Below are 19,591 nucleotides of genomic sequence, written 5' to 3'. Positions count from 1 at the left end.
AGCGCGGAAGCGAAGTGACCTTCCCTCGAAACACCCACTCAGCAGCCACTCGCACTCTCACTGGCATCTCTTAAAAAATTATTCCTCCCAAGGAGAGTAAAACACACTGAATCTCATCATCCAGGGAAGTGTTTTTGCAGAAAATTGAACCTGTGATCTTCAGGTCCTTCGCCCAGTCCACACTTGCGGGTCCTCTCCGAAGGGGCCACGGCGGGAGTGACTGCAAACTGTCCTTGCAAAGGAATCAATAAGAGAACTGTGGGGGGGGGGGGGGGGGAGAGTGTGTCTCTGTCGATGTCCTGTTTGATCACAATCACAAGATTGTAAAGACAAAGGAAAGATGAAAGGTTACCCCGCTTGAAGTCACGATTTTTGAAGGTTGAGCCCACCCGTTGCAAATCAAGAGGATGCGGCTCTTCTGGGCAGATGTGAATCAGCTAGCCTTTGTTTTTCTGGGGCTGCAAGGACCCTACAAAAGGGGGAGCCCTAAGGCGAACACCCTGGAGCAGCAGGAGGTGGGGGGCGTCGGAGGTCTTCAGCAGAGAAGGACAACCTAGGTCAGCATGCCCAGCCTTCCCCTGCTGCTGCTGCTCTGGGGCGTGGGGGTTCACGTCTTCACAGCATCTGCTGAAACACGAGAGCGAGATGCCACGATGGTGCAGGTAAATGCTGATTCCCACATACCATCCTAACGTTTCCAAGGTCAAGGTCTAGAAGCTCAAGCAAGTCTGGGATTCATTCTGGGGTAACTACTTTCTCTGAAACAGGTTCCCTCATAACCAAACAAAACATGTCTTTACACATCTGTAGACATTTCTTTGGAAGATAGAGGGAAACAGAGAGAGAGAGAGAGAGAGTCCTGACTACCTTAACACGGACTTCACAGTGTTATTATTTATTGGTAAGCCTCATAAAGGCTATGAAATCATCACAGATGCAGACAGGTTTGTTCCCCCCTCTTTGCCCGAAATCTTCAAGACAAAAGAACTTCTCTATCCCCACAGTGAAATCCTGAAGATTTTCCGGAAGTAAATGAGAAAGGTTTCACGTTTCGTGTTTCGATATTTGCCTCCTTATCAGAAATACCTACAAAAGTACTACAACTTGAAGACTGGAACCAACAAATCTGGAAGGCAGAGAAACAGCGGTTTAGTGGTTGAGAAGCTGAAGCAAATGCAGAAATTCTTTGGGCTGAAGGTGACCGGGCGGCCAGATGCTGAGACCCTGCACGTGATGAAGCAGGCCAGGTGTGGGGTGCCCGACGTGGCTCCCTATGTCCTCACTGAGGGGAACCCTCGATGGGAACACACAGACCTGACCTACAGGTAACCAGAACGGGCACCAGAGCGAGGACTCTATTCCCCATCAGAGCCATGACAGAGGAGGTCTGACATGGCTCTGTTTTATTTCACGTGAAGGATTGAAAATTACACACCAGATCTGCCAAGAGCAGTGGTGGACCGTGCCATTGAGAAAGCCTTTCAACTCTGGAGTAATGCCTCCGTCCTGACCTTCACCAAGTTCTCTGAGGGTCAGGCACACATAATGCTATCCTTTGGGGGAGGTAAGCCTTTTTTATCTCCCAAATCCATTCTGGACTTTACCTCCTGATGCTCGCAGGCCTTCTCCACTGGGGGTGGAGGGGTGTTGATTTCATGGGCCAAAGAAAGGAAGCTTCAAAGATCAAGAATAGCTTTGGGGGGCACCTGGGTGGCTCAGTCGGTTGAGCATCCAACCTCGGCTCAGGTCATGATCTCACTGTCCGTGAGTTCGAGCCCCGCGTCGGGCTCTGTGCTGATAGCTCGGAGCCTGGAGCCTGTTTCGGATTCTGTGTCTCCCTCTCTCTCTGTCCCATCCCCACTCATACTCTGTCTCTCAAATAAATAAACATTATTATTATTATTATTTTTAAGAATAGCTTTGGGCTCTTTGTCACCGCCCTCACCTTTCCCGGGGAAGCCAGACATAACGGGGATCCACCCCTGCTGTCCTGTTCTTCACAGATCATGGTGATAAGTCCGACTCTGGCAGAATCAGAAGCCCACTTGCTCATGTGTTCCCGCCAGGAAGGGGCATGGGAGGAGATGTTCGTTTTGATGAGGAAAAACATGGACCGATGACTTCAGAAGTCAGTCCACACATTCTTCCTATTTCCTGCTTTTGTGGGTCAGTGTCTTCTCTACAAGAATGCCTTTAGTCAAGTGGGCCAGCTTTGTGATCAGCCTTAAATACTTTAGTAAACATAAGCTTTTATCAAAACTATAATTGCTTAGAAAGCCAATGGTAACTCCTTGATCTCATTTATTTTTTTTTAATGTTTTATTTACTTTTAAGACAGAGAGAGACAGAGCATGAGTGGGGATGGGGCAGAGAGAGAAGGAGACACAGAATCTGAAGCAGGTTCCAGGCTCTGAGCCATCAGCACAGAGCCCGATGCGGGGCTCGAACTCATGGACCGTGAGATCGTGACCTGAGCCGAAGTCGGACGCTTAACCAACTGAGCCACCCAGGCACCCCTGGTCTCATTTATTTAAAATAAGGGAATATTATTTCTGCAAGTGATACCATTTTACCCACAAAAGTACGTTACTCTAAAAATGTTGCTAGGATGTTTTAAATCACACTGTCACATATATTATTACATACCCAAATGGTTATTTTTGGTAAAGTGATTTGGGGGAATTTTTCTTGGTGCTTTCCTACATTATCTAAATTTTCAGAAGTAGACATAGAAGATAATATAAGATTTATGAGCAGAAAACAATAATAAATGTCAATAGAATCCTATTATTCCTCTAGAATATAACACTTTCTACCTTATTTTATGATAGTTATTAATCAGTGGGATTTTTCTTTGTCAGTTGAGTTTCTTCCGGGAATTATACTAGTCCAATCTCAGAAATTCAGACTTTCCTCAGCCCACCTAAAATTAAGACACTCTTCTTTCTTTGACGAAATGTACACACGCACGTATACCCCACACAGACATACCACCAGCTACACACCAAATCTGCACAAAGAAAGTCAAAAATAAAGCTTCTGAGGTTTGGATGTTTATATTTCCCTCTTGGGTTCCTCAAAATTGCATTCCAGTAATTGCAAACATGTTCTGTTGGTCTTTTTAGACTACATCTTGTATTATGTGGCGGCACATGAGTTGGGCCATTCCCTTGGACTACTCCATAGTGATGACATCAGCTCTTTGATGTTCCCCAGATACATCCACTATGGTGATGCCCTGCTGTCTCCGAAGGACATCGAAGCCATCCAGGCCATCTATGGTGGGCACAAAGTAAAAATGCTGGACAATTAGGGGTCTAGATGTGGGTTTCAAATAAACAGCTTTCAGCTGCGTCCTTTAAGAAAGAGCCTTCATTCTGTGGGGCAACTGGATGGCTCAGTCAGTTGAGCATCTGACTCTTGATTGTGGCTCAGGTCATGATCTCAGGGTGGTGAGATCAAGCCCTGGGTTGGGCTCTGTGATGAGTGTAGAGCCTGCTTGGGATTCTCTCTCTCTCTCCGCCCCTCCCTGCTTGCGCTTTCGCTCGCTCGCCCTCTGTCTCTCTAAAATAATAAAAATAGAGGCTTCATTCTAAATGTTTTTGTGTTAACATAATATGCCAACTTAACTTACTTCAGAACTTCTATTTATTTTTTAGGACCTTCCACAAATCCCATCCAGCCGAAAGAACCGCCAATCCCACGAGCCTGTGATAGCAAGTTAACATTTGATGCTGTCGCCAAAATTTGTGGAGAATCATTCTTCTTTAAAAACATGTAAAAAAGAAAGAAAAAAAGAGGGGCTCCTGGGTGGCTCAGTCAGTTAAGCATCGGACTTCAGCTCAGGTCATGATCTCACGGCTCATGGGTTTGAGCCCCATGTCGGGCTCTGTGCTGACAGCTCGGAGCCTGGAACCTGCTTCGGATTCTGTGTCTCCCTCTCTCTCTCTCAGCCCCTCTTCCACCCATGCTCGCTCTCTCTCTCTTTCTCTCTCAAAAATAAATAAACATTAAAAAATCTAAAAGAGAGAAAGAAAGAAAGAAAGAAAGAAAGAAAGAAAGAAAGAAAGACTTGAAGAAAGAAAGAAAAAATCACCATTAATACTGATAGGCTTTTAAGTTGTTCTGACATTTTTGTTGAACGGTCTCTGTTTCTTTAGCAATATATTTTAATTGGTCATTTTCATAGTAGTGCATTTGCATGAAGTGATTTATTCTTCAAAAATTTTTATCACAGATAAGGGGCACCTAGCTGGCTCAGCCAGAAGAGCATACGACTCTCGACCTCAGGGTTGTGAGTTCAAGCCCCACGCTGGGTGTAGAAATTACTTAAACAAAAATAGAAAGAAGAAAAACAAATTTTTATCATAGGTAAGTCATTCAATCGCCAGAAAATTCATAAAGTCAAAGGCATTGTAAGGCTTCCACTCCACACTGGCCCACAGGCAAACTTGTGGGTTAGGCAGACAGATCACAGGCTTGTCAGTAATGGAGCTGGAACTCGTCTTCCAACTCCTTTCACCAACCCCTGAGCTGTGAAACTCCTGAGCTCGTTTCTGCTGTCTGGGATGATAAACGTGTTAGTGAGTTGGAACAAATAGGTTCTTCCGAGCAGCACTGCTCAAATCAGATGTCTACACCGCACTGAGGGCAATGTAGTCTAGGGCCCGAAAAGGAAGGTCCAGGGGATGTCAAGAGCTGAGAGGGACTGATGGGGGCCAGTGCCGACACTGCAGGGGGCTTGGTGGTGGGTCCAGGGACTGCGAGCAGTGGCTGGGCCTGCTAGGAGGCTAACAAGGAAGGTTCTTTCCGGGACATGAGCCCTCTGGTCCTTCCCAAGGCTGGTGGCTCTCTGTATGCTTCCATTTGGTGTCTATGGTCTTGAGAACACTCCCGTCAGCCCACATAGGAGCCTGTGCTGAGCTGTCACCCTGGTCCCCAGGACGTGACACAAACGTGGCAAAACTCCCAACTGGAAAACCCTACGATGGAGAAGCTTGGTCGGAGCCTCTCACACCTTCTTTAGCCTCATCGGTCGGCCTGTGTCATCTGCTGGCACGTAGGATCTCTATGAGATGAGACATCCCGCAGGCAGAGGGCCCAGCATGTGGGGGGCAGACTCGTGTCCAGGGAGAAGAGCTGGTCATCAACCCAGGCTGCTGCGCTTACAATCTTTTCCTCGCTTCTGAATCAGGTTCTTCCTACGCACAGGTGTCTTCTACGAAACAGTGGATCCCGATGTCATTTCTGACTTAGGTAACGGAGTAGACGCTGTTTATGAAGTTGCTAGAAGAGATGAAGTTTTCTTTTTTAAAGGTAAAGCTTCGGGGGTTTTTTTGGTTGATGGGTTTATGAGTGACATGTTTCAGCAGGTTTTTGTTGGTTGTTGAAAATTAAGGGGGCCATTTCCATAAGTCAAGAATCTTGAAACAGATCTAACGTGTGTGGAGAAAACTGGAGGGTTTATATACACACGAGGTCTCACACTGCCTTCTTGTGAGGAGGTCGCGTGTTTGTGCTCATACTGCAGCATCATGACGTGCGGTGCGCTGATGTGCTGGAGATGCTAAGCGAGCACGTACCAAGTCCTTTGCCAGGAGCTGAGAGGGGCCTCCCGGGGAGACGCCATGGCCGCAGGACCCCCGTGCATCTGGGGAAGCCAGCCGCCTGCACCCCGGACAGATGCCTGGCTCGGGGACACCACACTTGGGAATAAAACCCTGTATCCACCTCTCGTGAATGAGTGTCTGCGGGAAAGCCTGACTACTGTCCTCAGAGCCCTGGGCACCGTGTTTTCATGCTCGATTTTTCTGTTGACGGGTGGTAAATACTGGGCCATCAAGGGGCACCGGGCACTGTATGGCTATCCCAGGGACATCTACAGCTCCTTTGGCTTCCCCCAAAGGCTGAAGAAAATCGATGCTGCCAATCACGAGGAGGAGACTGGGACGACGTACTTCTTTGTTGCCAGCGAGCATTGGAGGCAAAGACAGGCAGATCACTCAGCGGAAGGAGTTGCCTTTAAAAGTCATTCTCAAACCCTGCAGAACCTCCATCCTCCCTTGGTGAATGGACGCAGCTAGACCAAGAGTCACTCGGAAGCCTCTCTGTTATCGTCACGCCATGTCTGTCCTTGCGAGGCAAGGGACCTATAGGATGGAGTTGAAAAGGATGATAGAAAGCGGGAACAGAAAGGAACCTTCTTTCCCACGGTAGTTCTCCTCGATAGGGCAGACAATGGAGTCCGAGATAAAGTTTGAATCAGATTTTAGGGTTGATGCTGCTCTAGTCTGTTCCAGTCTCCCATAACCCTATTGAACTGGGACCCTTGCCAGTTGAAACCTATTATCTCCATGCTGGCAACGCACCCACTCACAACTGTTTACAGCGGTGGTTTTCTACAAAATGGAAATGAAGGCAGCCCCCACCTCTCAGATTTATTGTGAAGAGTTAAGGAAGCAGTATACTTAAACCACTCAGAACAGTGACTTGATACTTAATGCTGAGTATTACTTATTGTTATTAATCACACATTCTGAAATTTCTAATAATTTTTTTTTTTACCGGGTATGATGAAAACACGCAGTCCATGGATGTGGGTTTTCCCAGAGAGACAACTCAAGACTTCCCTGGAATTGGCAAAAAAGTTGATGCTGTCTTCCAAGATGGAGGTAAAGATGTCTCCCTTTTGTGGCCATAGAAATGACAAATGTACTGTTCCTTAGATATGAAAGCAAATTGCCTGTGTGGAAATGGATATTTTTTTTCAAGAGTTCATGTGTAAAATCACCATCTATTTGTCTCATAGGATTGTTACCTTTCATTTTCTTCCTAGGATTTCTATTTCTTTCGTGGAAAAAGGCAGTACAAATTTGATCCTAAAACCAAGCAAATTTTGACTGTCCTGAAAACCAACAGCTGGTTCCACTGCAGAAGTAAATGATGATTGACTATCACAAAGGAGAAAAGAAAAAATACCCCTGATGAGCCCAGGGGAGGTGTTTCCCTGAGGACCCAGATATTTCGTATTTTATTCTTGTCTCTCGGCAATACTGAGGCACAGGCATATGAGTACAATCTGATTTAACCTCGATCTGGAGATAGTCTGGGTTAACGAGATTGTACTCCTTCACGAACTTCCACACCTTAGCTTGACCTGAGTGCTGAGGGTCTCATGGCTGTAGCTCATCCCTAGGTTTACCTACAGAAAAGCTTTTTGTCAATATTCTATGATATTTTAAGTAATTATGCTTCTCAAGATAACACCTTCTCACATGTTGTGTCTGTAAGGCTGGGCAAGCTCACCATGAAGTTTGTGGGAGGACAGGATGTACAGAGTTTCAAGCACATTTCTTTCTCATGGTGGAGGCATCACCTGAGGGGAAAGGGCTGGTTATTGACCCACCTCTCTCGTTTTGATTACAAACTAAGCCTTAGATCAAATAATGGAAGGGATTGGGAGTGCCTGGCTGGCTCAGTCGGTACAGCATGTGACTCTTGATCTTGGGGTTGTGAGTTCAAGCCCCACATTGGGCATAGAACTTACTTAGAAATATATATATAAAGAAAAGAAAGAATAAAAATGAGCAGCTTTTTTTTTTTTTAATTTTTTTTTCAACATTTATTTTTGGGACAAAGAGAGACAGAGCATGAACGGGGGAGGGGCAGAGAGAGAGGGAGACACAGAATCGGAAACAGGCTCCAGGCTCTGAGCCATCAGCCCAGAGCCCGACGCGGGGCTCGAACTCACGGACCGCGAGATCGTGACCTGGCTGAAGTCGGACGCTTTAACCGACTGCGTCACCCGGGCGCCCCGAGCAGCTTTTTAATAAATAATCACAGTGGAAGGGATTTACTGAGCTTTGGCTGGGGGTCCCGGAGGGAGCCCTGGATTCGGTAGGTTTATGTATATTCCCTCAGCCCTATTGAGGCGACTTCTCTCCAATTTTTCAGTGACAAAGTCCAGAGCCTGAAGCCAGCCCATAGCCTCAAATTTACTGCAGAAACATGAGTGGGCTGCTTAGACTTCTCCGCTATCATCCTAGCTATCTTCATCAGGTTAGGAGCTGGTCCCCGAACAGTAGCCCGAGGGCTCTTGTCCTCCAGGGAGTGTTCCGTGCAGAGCACTCTGGGTGGGTCACATTATGCAGATACACTTTGCAGAGGCTAGTGATTGCTGCTGAAAAACAAATCGAGACCGTGCAAATCCTCGCTTCTGCTCATACAACGGATTTCTCTTAGGTTTCCTGATGCTGCTCTGTGCTCAAGGTGCCTCGATTTTATAGTGAACTATTTGTATAATGTTTGTGGTTGAGTATTTTCTTTTTCTGTTTACCAAGATAATAAATGCATGCTCCGTAATTCCGGGCAAGATGGCAAGCCGCCTGCGGGCTCCTTCCTGTGAATCAAAGGCGCAGGAGTAAGGGGAGGCCGGTGAATCCTAGAATAGACGCAAGCGGGGAGAAAGCCTGAGTGGCATGGGAAGAGGAAACAGCACCCCAATGGGTGAGGGACAGCTGCCTCCATGCGGGGGCGGGATTGCGGAAGCGGGTTCTACTGCTGCCCCTTCTCTCACACGTTGCTGTGGACCCCGCATCGGCACGGCAGGCCTGGACGGGGCAGGATGAGCGAGAGACGAGGGGGGAGGTCAGGGCAGTGACCCTATTTCACGCTCAGCGAAGGCTCAGGCCCCTACAAGGCCCTCCAAGCCTGCTCTCTCTGCACCTCGTTGTCTAGCGTTCTCCCTCTTGGTTGCTGCATTCCAGCTGCACTGGCTTCTTTGCTATTTGTGGAGCGTGTGACATGTATTTGGACCTCAGTGCCTTTTCACCACGATGCCCCCAAATACTTGCATGGTTGAGTCCTTCACGTCTCCTGCATCTCTGCTCAAATGTCCTTCTCAGGGGGACCATCGCTGGCTGCCTCTGTCAGTAGTCCAGTGTGCCCCACCCCTCCACAGAGACGCGGAGTCCTGACTGTCCTACACCACTCTGCAGTGGTCACCTTCTAGCATATTCTGTAATTCAGTCTCTCCTTACATCTGCTGTTTACTGCCTGTCTGCCCTCTACAAAGCAGGCTCGTGAGGACAGGGGCCATTGTTAGTTTCTGTTTGATGTTTGTCATTGTTATAATTCGGGAGCCAAGGAGGTACACGCAAAAAATTAACAAATTAATACAGAATTGAGGCGGGATGCCAGCGGAGCTGGGACACCAGTAACAAGGTGTGGGGTCAGCTTGACCAGCTCCTGAAGGACCCGGCTCCCCGTCCCCCCAGCTCGGACACGGCAACGGCTCCCAGAAATGCTCGGAGCCGGACACAGAACTTCTGAGCGGTTCCTGGTGGGGCGGGACCCACTGATGAGGATGAGAAAAATGAGAACAGTGGAGTGCAGACTGTCTTACCAAACATCTGCCCCAAGCTGCTTCCATTCTATCTTGGTCCAGCTCGCAGAGAACACGCCAGGACCCAGGCCTTAAAACCATCCACAGGGTCCAGGGAGACTGACAGTTCCGTGGAAATACGAGATCACGGGGGAGATGCACATTTCTAATACCTGCATCTGACCAAGGACTCGGACCCAGTAGAGATAAAAAAATTCCTACAAAGCAATAATAAAATGACAACCCAAGTAAAAATACACAGAAGTCTTTTTTTTTTTAATTTACATCATTATTGCCTATGGTGCAATAATGATTTCAGGAATCGAATCCAGTGATTCATCCCCTACATATGACACTGAGTGCTCATCCCGACAAGTGTCCTCCTTAATGCCCTTTGCCCATTTAGCCCATCCCCCACCCACAACCCCTCCAGCAACCCTCAGTTTGTTCTCTGTATTTAAGAGTCTCTTATGTTTTGTCCCCCTCGTTGTTTTTATATTATTTTTGCTCCCTTCCCTTATGTTCATGTGTTTTGTATCTTAAATTCCTCATATGAATGAAGTCCTATGATATTTGTCTTTCTCTGACTGATTTCGCTTAGCATAATCCCCTCTAGTTCCATCCACGTTGTTGCAAAAGGCAAGATTTCATTCTTTTTGATTGCCGAGTAATACTCCATTGTATATATAGACCACATCTTCTTTATCCGTTCATCAGTCGATGGACATTTGGGCTCTTTCCATACTTTAGCTATTGTCAATAGTGATGCTATAAACATTGGGGTGCATGTGCCCCTTCAAATCAGCACACGTTTATCCTTTGGATAAATACCTAGTGGTGCAATTGCTGGGTCATAGGGTAGTTCTATTTTTAGTTTTTTGAGGAACTTCCATACTGTCTTCCAGAGTGGTTGCACCAGTTTGCATTCCCACCAGCAGTGCAAAAAAGATCCTTTCTCTGCATCCTCGCCAACATCTGTTGTTGCCTGAGTTGTTAATGTTAGCCACTCTGACAGGTGCGAGGTGGTTTCGATTCGTACTTCCCTGATGATGAGTGAGGTTGAGCATCTTTTCATGTGTCTGTTTGCCATCTGGATGTCTTCTTTGGAAAAGTGTCTATTCATGTCTTTTGCCCATTTCTTCATTGGATTATTTGTTTTTGGGTGTTGAGTTTGATAAGTTCTTTATAGATTTTGGATACTAACCCTTTATCTGATATGTCATTTACAAATACCTTCTCTCATTCCGTCGGTTGCCTTTTAGTTTTGCTGAGTGCTTCCTTCACCATGCAGAAGCTTTTTATCTTGATGAGGTCCCAAGAGTTCATTTTTGCTTTTGTTTCCCTTGCCTCCAGAGACAGGTCGTGTAAGAAGTTGCTGCGGCCAAGGTCAAAGAGGTTTGTGTCTGCTTTCTCCTCTAGGATTTTTTTTTTTTAATTTTTTTTTTCAACGTTTATTTATTTTTGGGACAGAGAGAGACGGAGCATGAACGGGGGAGGGGCAGAGAGAGAGAGAGGGAGACACAGAATCGGAAACAGGCTCCAGGCTCTGAGCCATCAGCCCAGAGCCTGACGCGGGGCTCGAACTCCCGGACCGCGAGATCGTGACCTGGCTGAAGTCGGACGCTTAACCGACTGCGCCACCCAGGCGCCCCTCTCCTCTAGGATTTTAATGGCTTCCTGTCTTACCTTTAGTTCTTTCATCCATTTTGAGTTTGTTTTTGAAAAATACACAGAAGTCTTAATCAAATCAAACTCTTCATAAAGGAAGACATATAAATGGCTAATAAATACATTAAAAAAGTACTTAACGTCATTAGTTATCAAGAAAATAAAATTCTTATAAGGCATTACTGCAAAACCACTAAACTTATTAATATGAATGACTGAATACACTCAATGAGGAGCTAGAATATCTATACCTTTCCTATGATATGGAAGTCACTCACAAAGTTAAATATTTACCTACCTTATGACCTCTTCAATATATTTTCCTGGGATAAATGAAAACACAAACCTACAAGAAGCTTGCTTGGGAAGGCTCGTAGACGCTTATGCATGTAGCCCAAATCTGGAAAGAGTATATTCACGTGGTACAATACCATAGAAAAAGGAGTATAAATGATACGAGTATACACCACCACACAGATGAAGCTAAAAACTATTATTCCAGGCAAAGACTACATATGCTTGGTTCCATTTGGATGACCTTATTGATTAGGAAAAGTAATCTGTAGGGAAAGAAATAAGAACAGTGGTTGAGTCTGGGGAAGGATTCAGATCAGGTGAGAAAGGCCATAGAGATCTTTCTAGGGCGATGGAAATGTTCTAGTTCTTCATGGGGGGGTGGGTTACATGGGCAGGTACACTTGTAAAATTCACTGAATTATGCACTTAAGACTTGTATCCTTCCCTGTATGTCAGTATCTCAAAAATATTTAAACCAAAAAGAAACTAACAGAAAAAAGAAGTCTTAATCATTAGATAACCACTAAAATAATTAGAAATAGTGATTTACAAATCTTCCCCCAAACACTGGCCCAGATAGTTCTATGGATTTTTTTGTGCAAAAATTCATTTCAAGGAACAGATGGCTCCAATATTACATGAACTCTTTCAGAGAAAACAGTGTGTATTCTACTATCACACACAGCAAATTCGGATACACTTCACTCATTGTCCTATTAAATAAATGCAAATAAGACAAAACGGCCTACATCATTGATGCTTAGTCCACACAGTCTCGGATACCTGGCTGACAATTAGGACAAGAAAAAAAAAACACGAAAAAAAATAACATGAGTTATAAGGATCAAAAGGGAAGAGTCCAAATTACCATTATTAGCAGGTCATTTGATCACTTCCATAGAAAAGCCCAAAAGAATCAAAACTCCTCAGACAGGACAGACCTTTCAGTGTTCCCAAATATAACATCAACACATCAAAATCACTTATGCTCCTACACATTCACAATAAACAAGTAGATAACATATGGAAAATAAAATACTGATAGCTACAGGAAAATCTATAAATCTATCTAGGAAGTAATCTAGCAAAAACAGAGTAAGACCTCAATAAATAAAATTTTCAGACCCTATTAAAGATAAAACAAGAAAAGCTAAAAAGAGAGAGAGAGAGAGAGAGAGAAAAGAAAAAAAAAGAAAAGCTGATGACCTACTACTCCAAAGATGACCAATTTTCCCCAACTTAATTTATAAGTGTAATGAAACGTCAATTAAATCCCAATGGGATTCTTTAGGAAACTTGAAAAACTGATTTTGAAGTGTTTACAAAGGAATGAAAGCAAAGACAGAGAGAGTCCCCCCCGCCAGACATGTTACAAAACCACTGCGTCGCCAGGCGCAGAATGGATACAGAAGCAGAGATAGAAGGAAGCTAACAGAACCAAACATGAGTCCAGAAACACGTCCTTGGTGTGACAGAGGTAGCGTCACCAACTCGAAGGAAAACAACGGATTATTATACGATGCCTTGTAGAAGACTGCATGGAATCCAGGAAAAAACCCAGATGTGTTAGATCTCTCCTCAGGTGTTTATGATTTATACATTTCACCACGTGTTTCCGGGTCCTCTCCTGCTGGACACAGGGAAGGGTTACCCGTTCCAGCCCATTTGCAGTGTTTTGGGGTCAGATCACTCGTTCTGGACAGTGAATTGGCAGTGTCCACCAACGGCGGACATGTGGCGTAGGCCAGAGATGAACCTCTGTTGCTTCGAGAGACCTTAAAGAATTCAGGGCTTCTAATCCTAGAATAAGTTAGCCTATCCTCTCTGATATAAACCACGTACAAAATTAAACTTCGAATGGATTTAAAATCTCAACGTGAAAGACAAAACTCTAAAAATAATTGTAAAAAGGATAGGCAATTTTTGCCACCTTAACGTGGGGAAGAAGGTCTCCAACAATACCAAAAACGCTGAAGCTCTATGGGGTGGGGCTGATAGGTTCGACCACATCAAAATTTCAACCGTATACCCGGGTAGCCAAGAGCAGGTAAAGGCATATCCAACTGTGCAATCAGAAAAATAGGAAATGTAGACAGGTTGTAGATTTCTACCCATCGAAATGGCAGAAATTGGAAGTTCTGGTAATCCTAAGGGCTCGTACAAACATGGGGGGGAAAAGACGTTCATTCTAGCTGGTGGCACGGCTCTGCCCGGACCCCAGTGATTCCACTGCTGGGTGTTCATTCCGATCATGGTCCGCAGGAGAATTGTCGGAGGGTGACCGTTAGAGCAGGGTCGGTGACAACAGGGAGCTAGCCGCGGCCTGGGGGTCTTTGCTGGGAGCTGACCAGGGGGATGGGACACATCCCCGCACGCGATCGAAATATCAGAATACCACGCAGCGGTGGGGGGCCGCACACCAAACGGCACCAGACCAGCAGGGACTGACTCGAAGGCCAAGTGTGAGAATGAAGAGCCAAGGCCAGTGCCATTTATAAAAATAGAGAGTTTACACACAAAACGGGGCCATGTGCTTTTCAAGAGATACGTGCAAATTTACATGAACCTTTGGAAGGAAACTGGGAGGATATATATTAAATACATTAGGTATTTGGTTTTTGTTCGGTGGCAAATCCTTTTTTAAAAAAGTTTGTATTTAAATTCCAGTTAGTTAACACAGTGTAATACTGGTTTCGGGTGCACAGAACGCGACTCAACGCTCTGCACGTCACCCGGTGCCCGTCACAGCAAGCGCCCCCCTTAATCCCCATCACCTGTTCCCCCATCCCCCTCCACCTCCCCTCTGGTGACCATAAGTCTGTTCTCTACAGTTAAGAGTCTGGGTCTCAGCTGGCTCTCTGTTTCTTTTCTTTCCTTCCATTTGCTTGCCTGTTTTGTTTCTTAAATTCTGCGTACGAGTGAAATCACGTGGTATCTGTCTTTCTCCCACTGACTGGCTTCACTTAGAATAATCCTCTCTAGCTCCACCCACGTTGCTGCAAATGACATTTCATTCTTCTTTTTTTTCCTTTTTTTTTTTTTTAGGTAGGCTTTACTCCCAGCGGAGCCCGACATGGGGCCCGTCCCGGGGCTGGAACCCACAACCCTAAGATGAAGACCTGAGGTGAGACCAAGAGTCGGGTGCTCAACTGTCTGAGCCACCCAGATGCCCTAACTTCATTCTTCTTTATATCTGAGTAATATTCCATGGGGGGTGGGGGGGTGTTTTAGGTGTGGTGTGGGTAAAGAAGAAAACTGATAAAAATAATAAAAGGAGTAACATATAGACTAGTGAGGATAGTACGGCCTGAGGGGGAGGAAAAAAAACAGAAAACAAGAAAATGGAAAACAATGGAAAAGAGAGGGGAAGAGGACAAAGAAAAATGGAAAGAAAACTTAAAAAACCCTAAACATGCCAAAAATAAAGCATTTATAACGTTACCACCCAGTGTTAAGCACCGTGAATATTTTGGCTCATAAACTTGTACTATTTTGATGCTTACGTTTCTCTTTATGAATATGAAAACACATTGCACCCAGGTTTCTATCGCCTGGATTTTCCTCCTCGCAAATGTCATGATATCAAGTAGACTCTACATCGTATTAAGTGAAACAAGTCCTTACTGACCACCTACTATGTGGATGCGGCTTTATGCGCTTCGGCGGCATCGGCAACATAGTGAGAGCTGTCTTCGTGGGGTTCACACTTCTGCTCAGGGAAGACAGACACAGAGTCAACGTAATTTAAAAAGAAAGCCTGTAGGAGGATGATACACCGCACGGGGGGGACACGCAGGACGAGCGAAGGAAGAGTGTTGGGCACGGGGGTCTGCCGATCCCCGTAGCGTCGCAAGCAATAGGGTCGGCACTCACAGACCAGGTGTCCCTTGGGGGGAGACTCGGAGCACAGGAACGGGGCACTGATCGCCTGGGGGAGCTTGCTTGGCACAGGTCACCAGCCAGGGGGGACGCCCCAGGACGGGACAGGCACCCCGGTGCACGTGAGAGCCACGTGGCAGCATGGCCCCGGCTGAGCGAGGAAGCCAGGCGTGGGAACTGAGGCGGCAGACGGGCCGAGCGGACAGGTCCCCGTGGGCCGGTGTGAGGACTTTGACTTGGAACCCGGATGCCAGGAGCCAGGAGCACGCTGACCAAAGCAGCGCACGCTCACTGCTGCTGGAACCCACGCCGCAGGGCACCAAGAATACAAGCAGGAAGCCTGTTGTCCGGGCACGAGATGACGGCGGTTCAGACCACGGTGGCAGCAGGGGACACACATGACAGAAGGCACTTGTAGGTGTCCTGTTCTCCTCACAGACATCTCTTTTCTCGCAGGTTCTACCGGGCCCTGTCCTATTGGTGGTAGGTAGTTACTAAGCCTTCAACTGTTATTTGACGGACAAAATGTTTTCCTTTTACCATTTCCAAAGCAAATTGTGACTCACTGGGCCTCTGGGGACCTGCATAGGAGGTCCACCTGTGACCCAGCATCCCCTGAATTCGCCGAGCAGCTGCTCTTGGTGAGAAAGCTGCGTGGCCCGGCAGCTGGGGGGACGGCCTGTGTGAAGCACGTTCAGGCGCTGAGTGCTGGCCACTGCGTGACCACGTGCGGCCTCTCAGTGACCTTGTACAACTGCTACCCACAGCGTGACATCAAGGAGGTGCTCTTCAGTCCCTGAGGGACAAAACTGCTTCGGGACTCCGTGGCCGCTCCGTGAATCCCCTGCCCTGTGTTCTCACCCGCAGCAAACTGCGTTTGAACGAGCTTTGGCTGAGTCCCTAGTGCCCAGTTGTCCAGCGACCCTGCCTTGTTCAGAGCCTGGCCCGTCCTCCCCAAATGAGATGGTGGCGGTCCGTGCTTCCGGTCCCATTCAGGGGCTGCCCGAGTGGACTCTGGGCGCCCTCTCCTGGCCTCGCACGGGCGTGACCAGCTCCAGCCACACCAGGGGGGACACGTGTCCGGCATCCTGGTTTCCGTGGCTTCCACGAGCCCAGCTCCGGGGTGTCTGGCATTTTACACTGGATACACCAGGGTCCCGGAAGCTTCTCCCGTAACTCATGGCAAGCTCCCGTACGTGCCACGAACACACAGAAAACTCCCTGTGTGGAGAGAACGACGCGTTGACAGCCGTCGCCTCTGGCGGAGGCTTAGGAGGGTCACGTTGACCTGTCGTGCTTAGGAGCGTTTCAAATTGCTTTTCACAGAAACGTGTGCAGTCCTGTATTACTAGAATATTTCCAACAATGTTTTGTGAGTCCTGTGAACTTCGGTTTATGACCTGCTTTCCATCCGCCGCCTCTAGGACGCACGGCTGTCCTGGGAGATCGTCTCTTACACGACTGACGGAAAACGGTCACTCTCGCTCTGGGTGCCGGGCGGTGGGCTGAGCGCCTCCCGTCACACCTGCACCTGCCTGGAGTCGTTACAGCGTTCCGGCCACGGGGGCACCACTGAGGAGACCCAGGCTTCGGGATGGGACCCCGCGGCAATAAGTGGCTCATCAGGGATGTGAAACCGAGGCACAGAGACTGAGGAACCTGTCCAAGGTCAGGTGAATGGAGGTGGGGGGTGGTGAAAGGTCAAGCCCAGGCCTCCGGACCTCGGCCCCACCTGCAAAAGAGAGACTGGCCGCCTGTGAGGACACCAGGCTCTTCAGTTCGGGCTCCACCCCCTCGCCCTGGGCAATCACACTCGCAGAACTGGGGAGAAGGAGGAGCCAGAATGTCCCCATGGTGACCTCGGTACAACATTTAACCGATCCTGAGATGACAGGTCAACTCTGGTCCGTGACTTCGCTGAGCTCCAACGGAAATAGCTTCGGAGGTGGGGTTATAAAAGCAAACCCGGGCCCCCAACTCCATTTACCTGTTAGCTGGGTGACCTTGAATCACTCACTCAACCTGTTTACATGAAGTGACTTTGCAAAGGCTCTGAGGACAACACCTGGCCGATAGCGTTTGTCCAGTAGACATTTACGTGACGTCTTCCTATCCAAAGTCAAACTGAGGACCAGGGTGGACGCAGGTGGTCCTGGGATTTTAGGACATGATCTTCTCAAACCCCATGCCAACCCACAGATCCTCAGGCGCAATCACTCCACACGGTTACTAACCACCTCCCGCTGAAAATGTTCCCGTTGAAAATGACGGCCTGCGGGAGGCGGACAAGGGCCCCCAAACGCCCGGATTCCGGGATGCCTAATCCCTGAAACCTGTGAACACGTTTGCTTACGTGGCTGAGCAGCCTTTACAGGTGTGAATAAGGTTGAGGACCTTGACACGGGGGAACGGCCTGGGTTTTCCAGGTGGCCTCAATCCAATCGCGCAAATCCTTAAAGTGGAGAAACCCTTGCTGGTCGGGGCAGGAGGTGAGGCAGGGAGAAGGGGTGGGGAGAAGCGGGCTGGCTGGCTTTGCAGCCGCAGCGAGGGGCCACGGCCAAGGTGTGCAGGCCGCCCTGGAAGCTGGGAACAGCTCCTCTGGAGCCTCCAGAAGGGACCGGAGCCTTGCTCACAGTTGGGGTGTAGCCTGGAGAGACCCCCAGCAGATCTGTGACCACAGAACGGTGAGACGATCCATCGTCTTGTTTCAAGGGCACCGAGCTCGTGGGTAACTTGTTAAAGCAGCCAGAGGAGGCTGGGGCACTGCCCGGGACACACCAGTCGTCAGGGGGTAGGCTGTGTTTTTCTGGTATTTTAGGCCGAAAAAATTAGTTGAGATTCATTGACCCCGACGAGAACAGAGTCTAGTGGGGACTTTGCAGGTGGGAGGCAGAGCTGGTCCAGAGGGGTTCCCCTCGACCCAGGCGGGGATGGGCTGGGCGGGTGGGGGGCAGGGGGTGAGGAGCAGGGGCGCCGTGTGAGGGTGCACGGAAGGGGGCGCACGGAGCAGGGGCGCGGTGTGAGGGCGCACCGAGCAGGGGGCGCTCAGAGCAGGCCCCAGCCCCCAACCCAAGGAAGGCTGACCGCGAGGACGGGAGCTCGGGGGGGGGGGGGGGGGGGGTTAGTTTTCCGCCCCAGGGGACACCCGCTGCTGGCAGACAGGGACAGGCCGTGTGGCAGGGTGCGTGCTGCTGCAGAAACGCGGGCACGTCCGCGGACACCGCGGGGCGGTTCCCAGGGGCCTGGGGTGATGGACGCCACAGGTGACGTCATCTCGCGGGATAGCTGGGCGGGAGGCTGGACACCGGATGGGAGAAGCTTCAGGAAAGACTCCGCTCCGGAAAAAGGAAATCAGAAACCGCAGCCACGGGCCAGGCCGGCTGACGGGAGGAGAGAGACTTTGGGGAGATCCCCTCAGCGGCTTCCTGCCTCCAGCAGAGCCGCCTAGAGAAGTGGCATCGTGCCCTGGTGGGGACAGGTACTGACCATCCGTGCGGTCTCACCCTCCCCGCGCTCCGCCTGGGAGGAAGCACGGGCTGGAAGACGGGGCAGGGGTGGGGGTGGGGGGCTCCCGCTGCCGCCTGCAGCCATCCTGCACGCGCATGGCCGCCACAGCTGCTCCTGTGCCCCACCTGCCACCCGCGGGACCACCCCCTCACTCATCGGGGCCCTGGATGTTAGCGGTGTGGACGCCCCAGGGCACGTGTGTGACGCGATGGTACCTCCGGCCTCCTCCACGTCCTTCCTCCCCATCCAGCCTGCCCCCCAGAGCTGTGTCTCCTCGTCCCGGAGGAAGACCCAGGTCACCATGCCCCTCACCCAAACTCCATCCCCCGGGGTCTGTCCTGGAGGCTGTGGCCAAGGTTACCTGCACTGACTCGCTCAGGAACCGACGGCGGCCGCTTCTCAGCGGCCTGTTGATGCTCAGTCCTGTCCCTCCACCGCTGGGTTCCAGCCACCACTGCAACTTGCTTATCTTAATAAGCTGGACACACATTCACCAGGAACCGTGTTAACCCCCTGGTACAACCCAACCTTCCTCCTCTCTCCGCCCTAACCCACCGCAACCCATCCACCCCAGCCTCCATCCCAAAATCCAACCCACGTTCAGAATTCACCTCCTGGGCTTTGCTGAGCTCCCCAGTAGGATGTGACTCTTCATTCTTTTCAGCCCTGGAGGTGTGATGGTCCCCTCTCTTGTCATATGTTCTCAATCGTCTTTGCAGCAAAGATTTTTTCTTTTTTAAGTTTTTTTTTTTTTTTTTTTTTTTGAGAGAGAGAGGGAGAGAAAGCACATGTGGGGGAGGGGGCAGAGAGAGTAAATCCCAAGCCAGCTTGCTGTCAGCACAGAGCTTGACCCTGGGC

General features: G+C 48.9%; 1 protein-coding gene across 1 annotated transcript; it reads left to right on the top strand.

The window, feature by feature from the left end:
- Positions 1–563: 563 nt before the first annotated feature.
- Positions 564–3,790, top strand: LOC123602243 (interstitial collagenase-like). The gene is given in 7 exon segments (XM_045486598.1): positions 564–662; positions 1,081–1,325; positions 1,419–1,564; positions 2,004–2,102; positions 2,105–2,128; positions 3,126–3,281; positions 3,660–3,790. Coding segments are annotated over 7 exon segments (891 nt in total). The 3' UTR covers positions 3,782–3,790.
- Positions 3,791–19,591: the final 15,801 nt, after the last annotated feature.

Source organism: Leopardus geoffroyi, chromosome D1, assembly GCF_018350155.1.
Source record: "Leopardus geoffroyi isolate Oge1 chromosome D1, O.geoffroyi_Oge1_pat1.0, whole genome shotgun sequence".
Classification (NCBI taxonomy): Eukaryota; Metazoa; Chordata; class Mammalia; order Carnivora; family Felidae; genus Leopardus; species Leopardus geoffroyi.
Note: the sequence above shows the minus strand (reverse complement) of the source record. Positions and strands in the feature narration are given on the sequence as shown.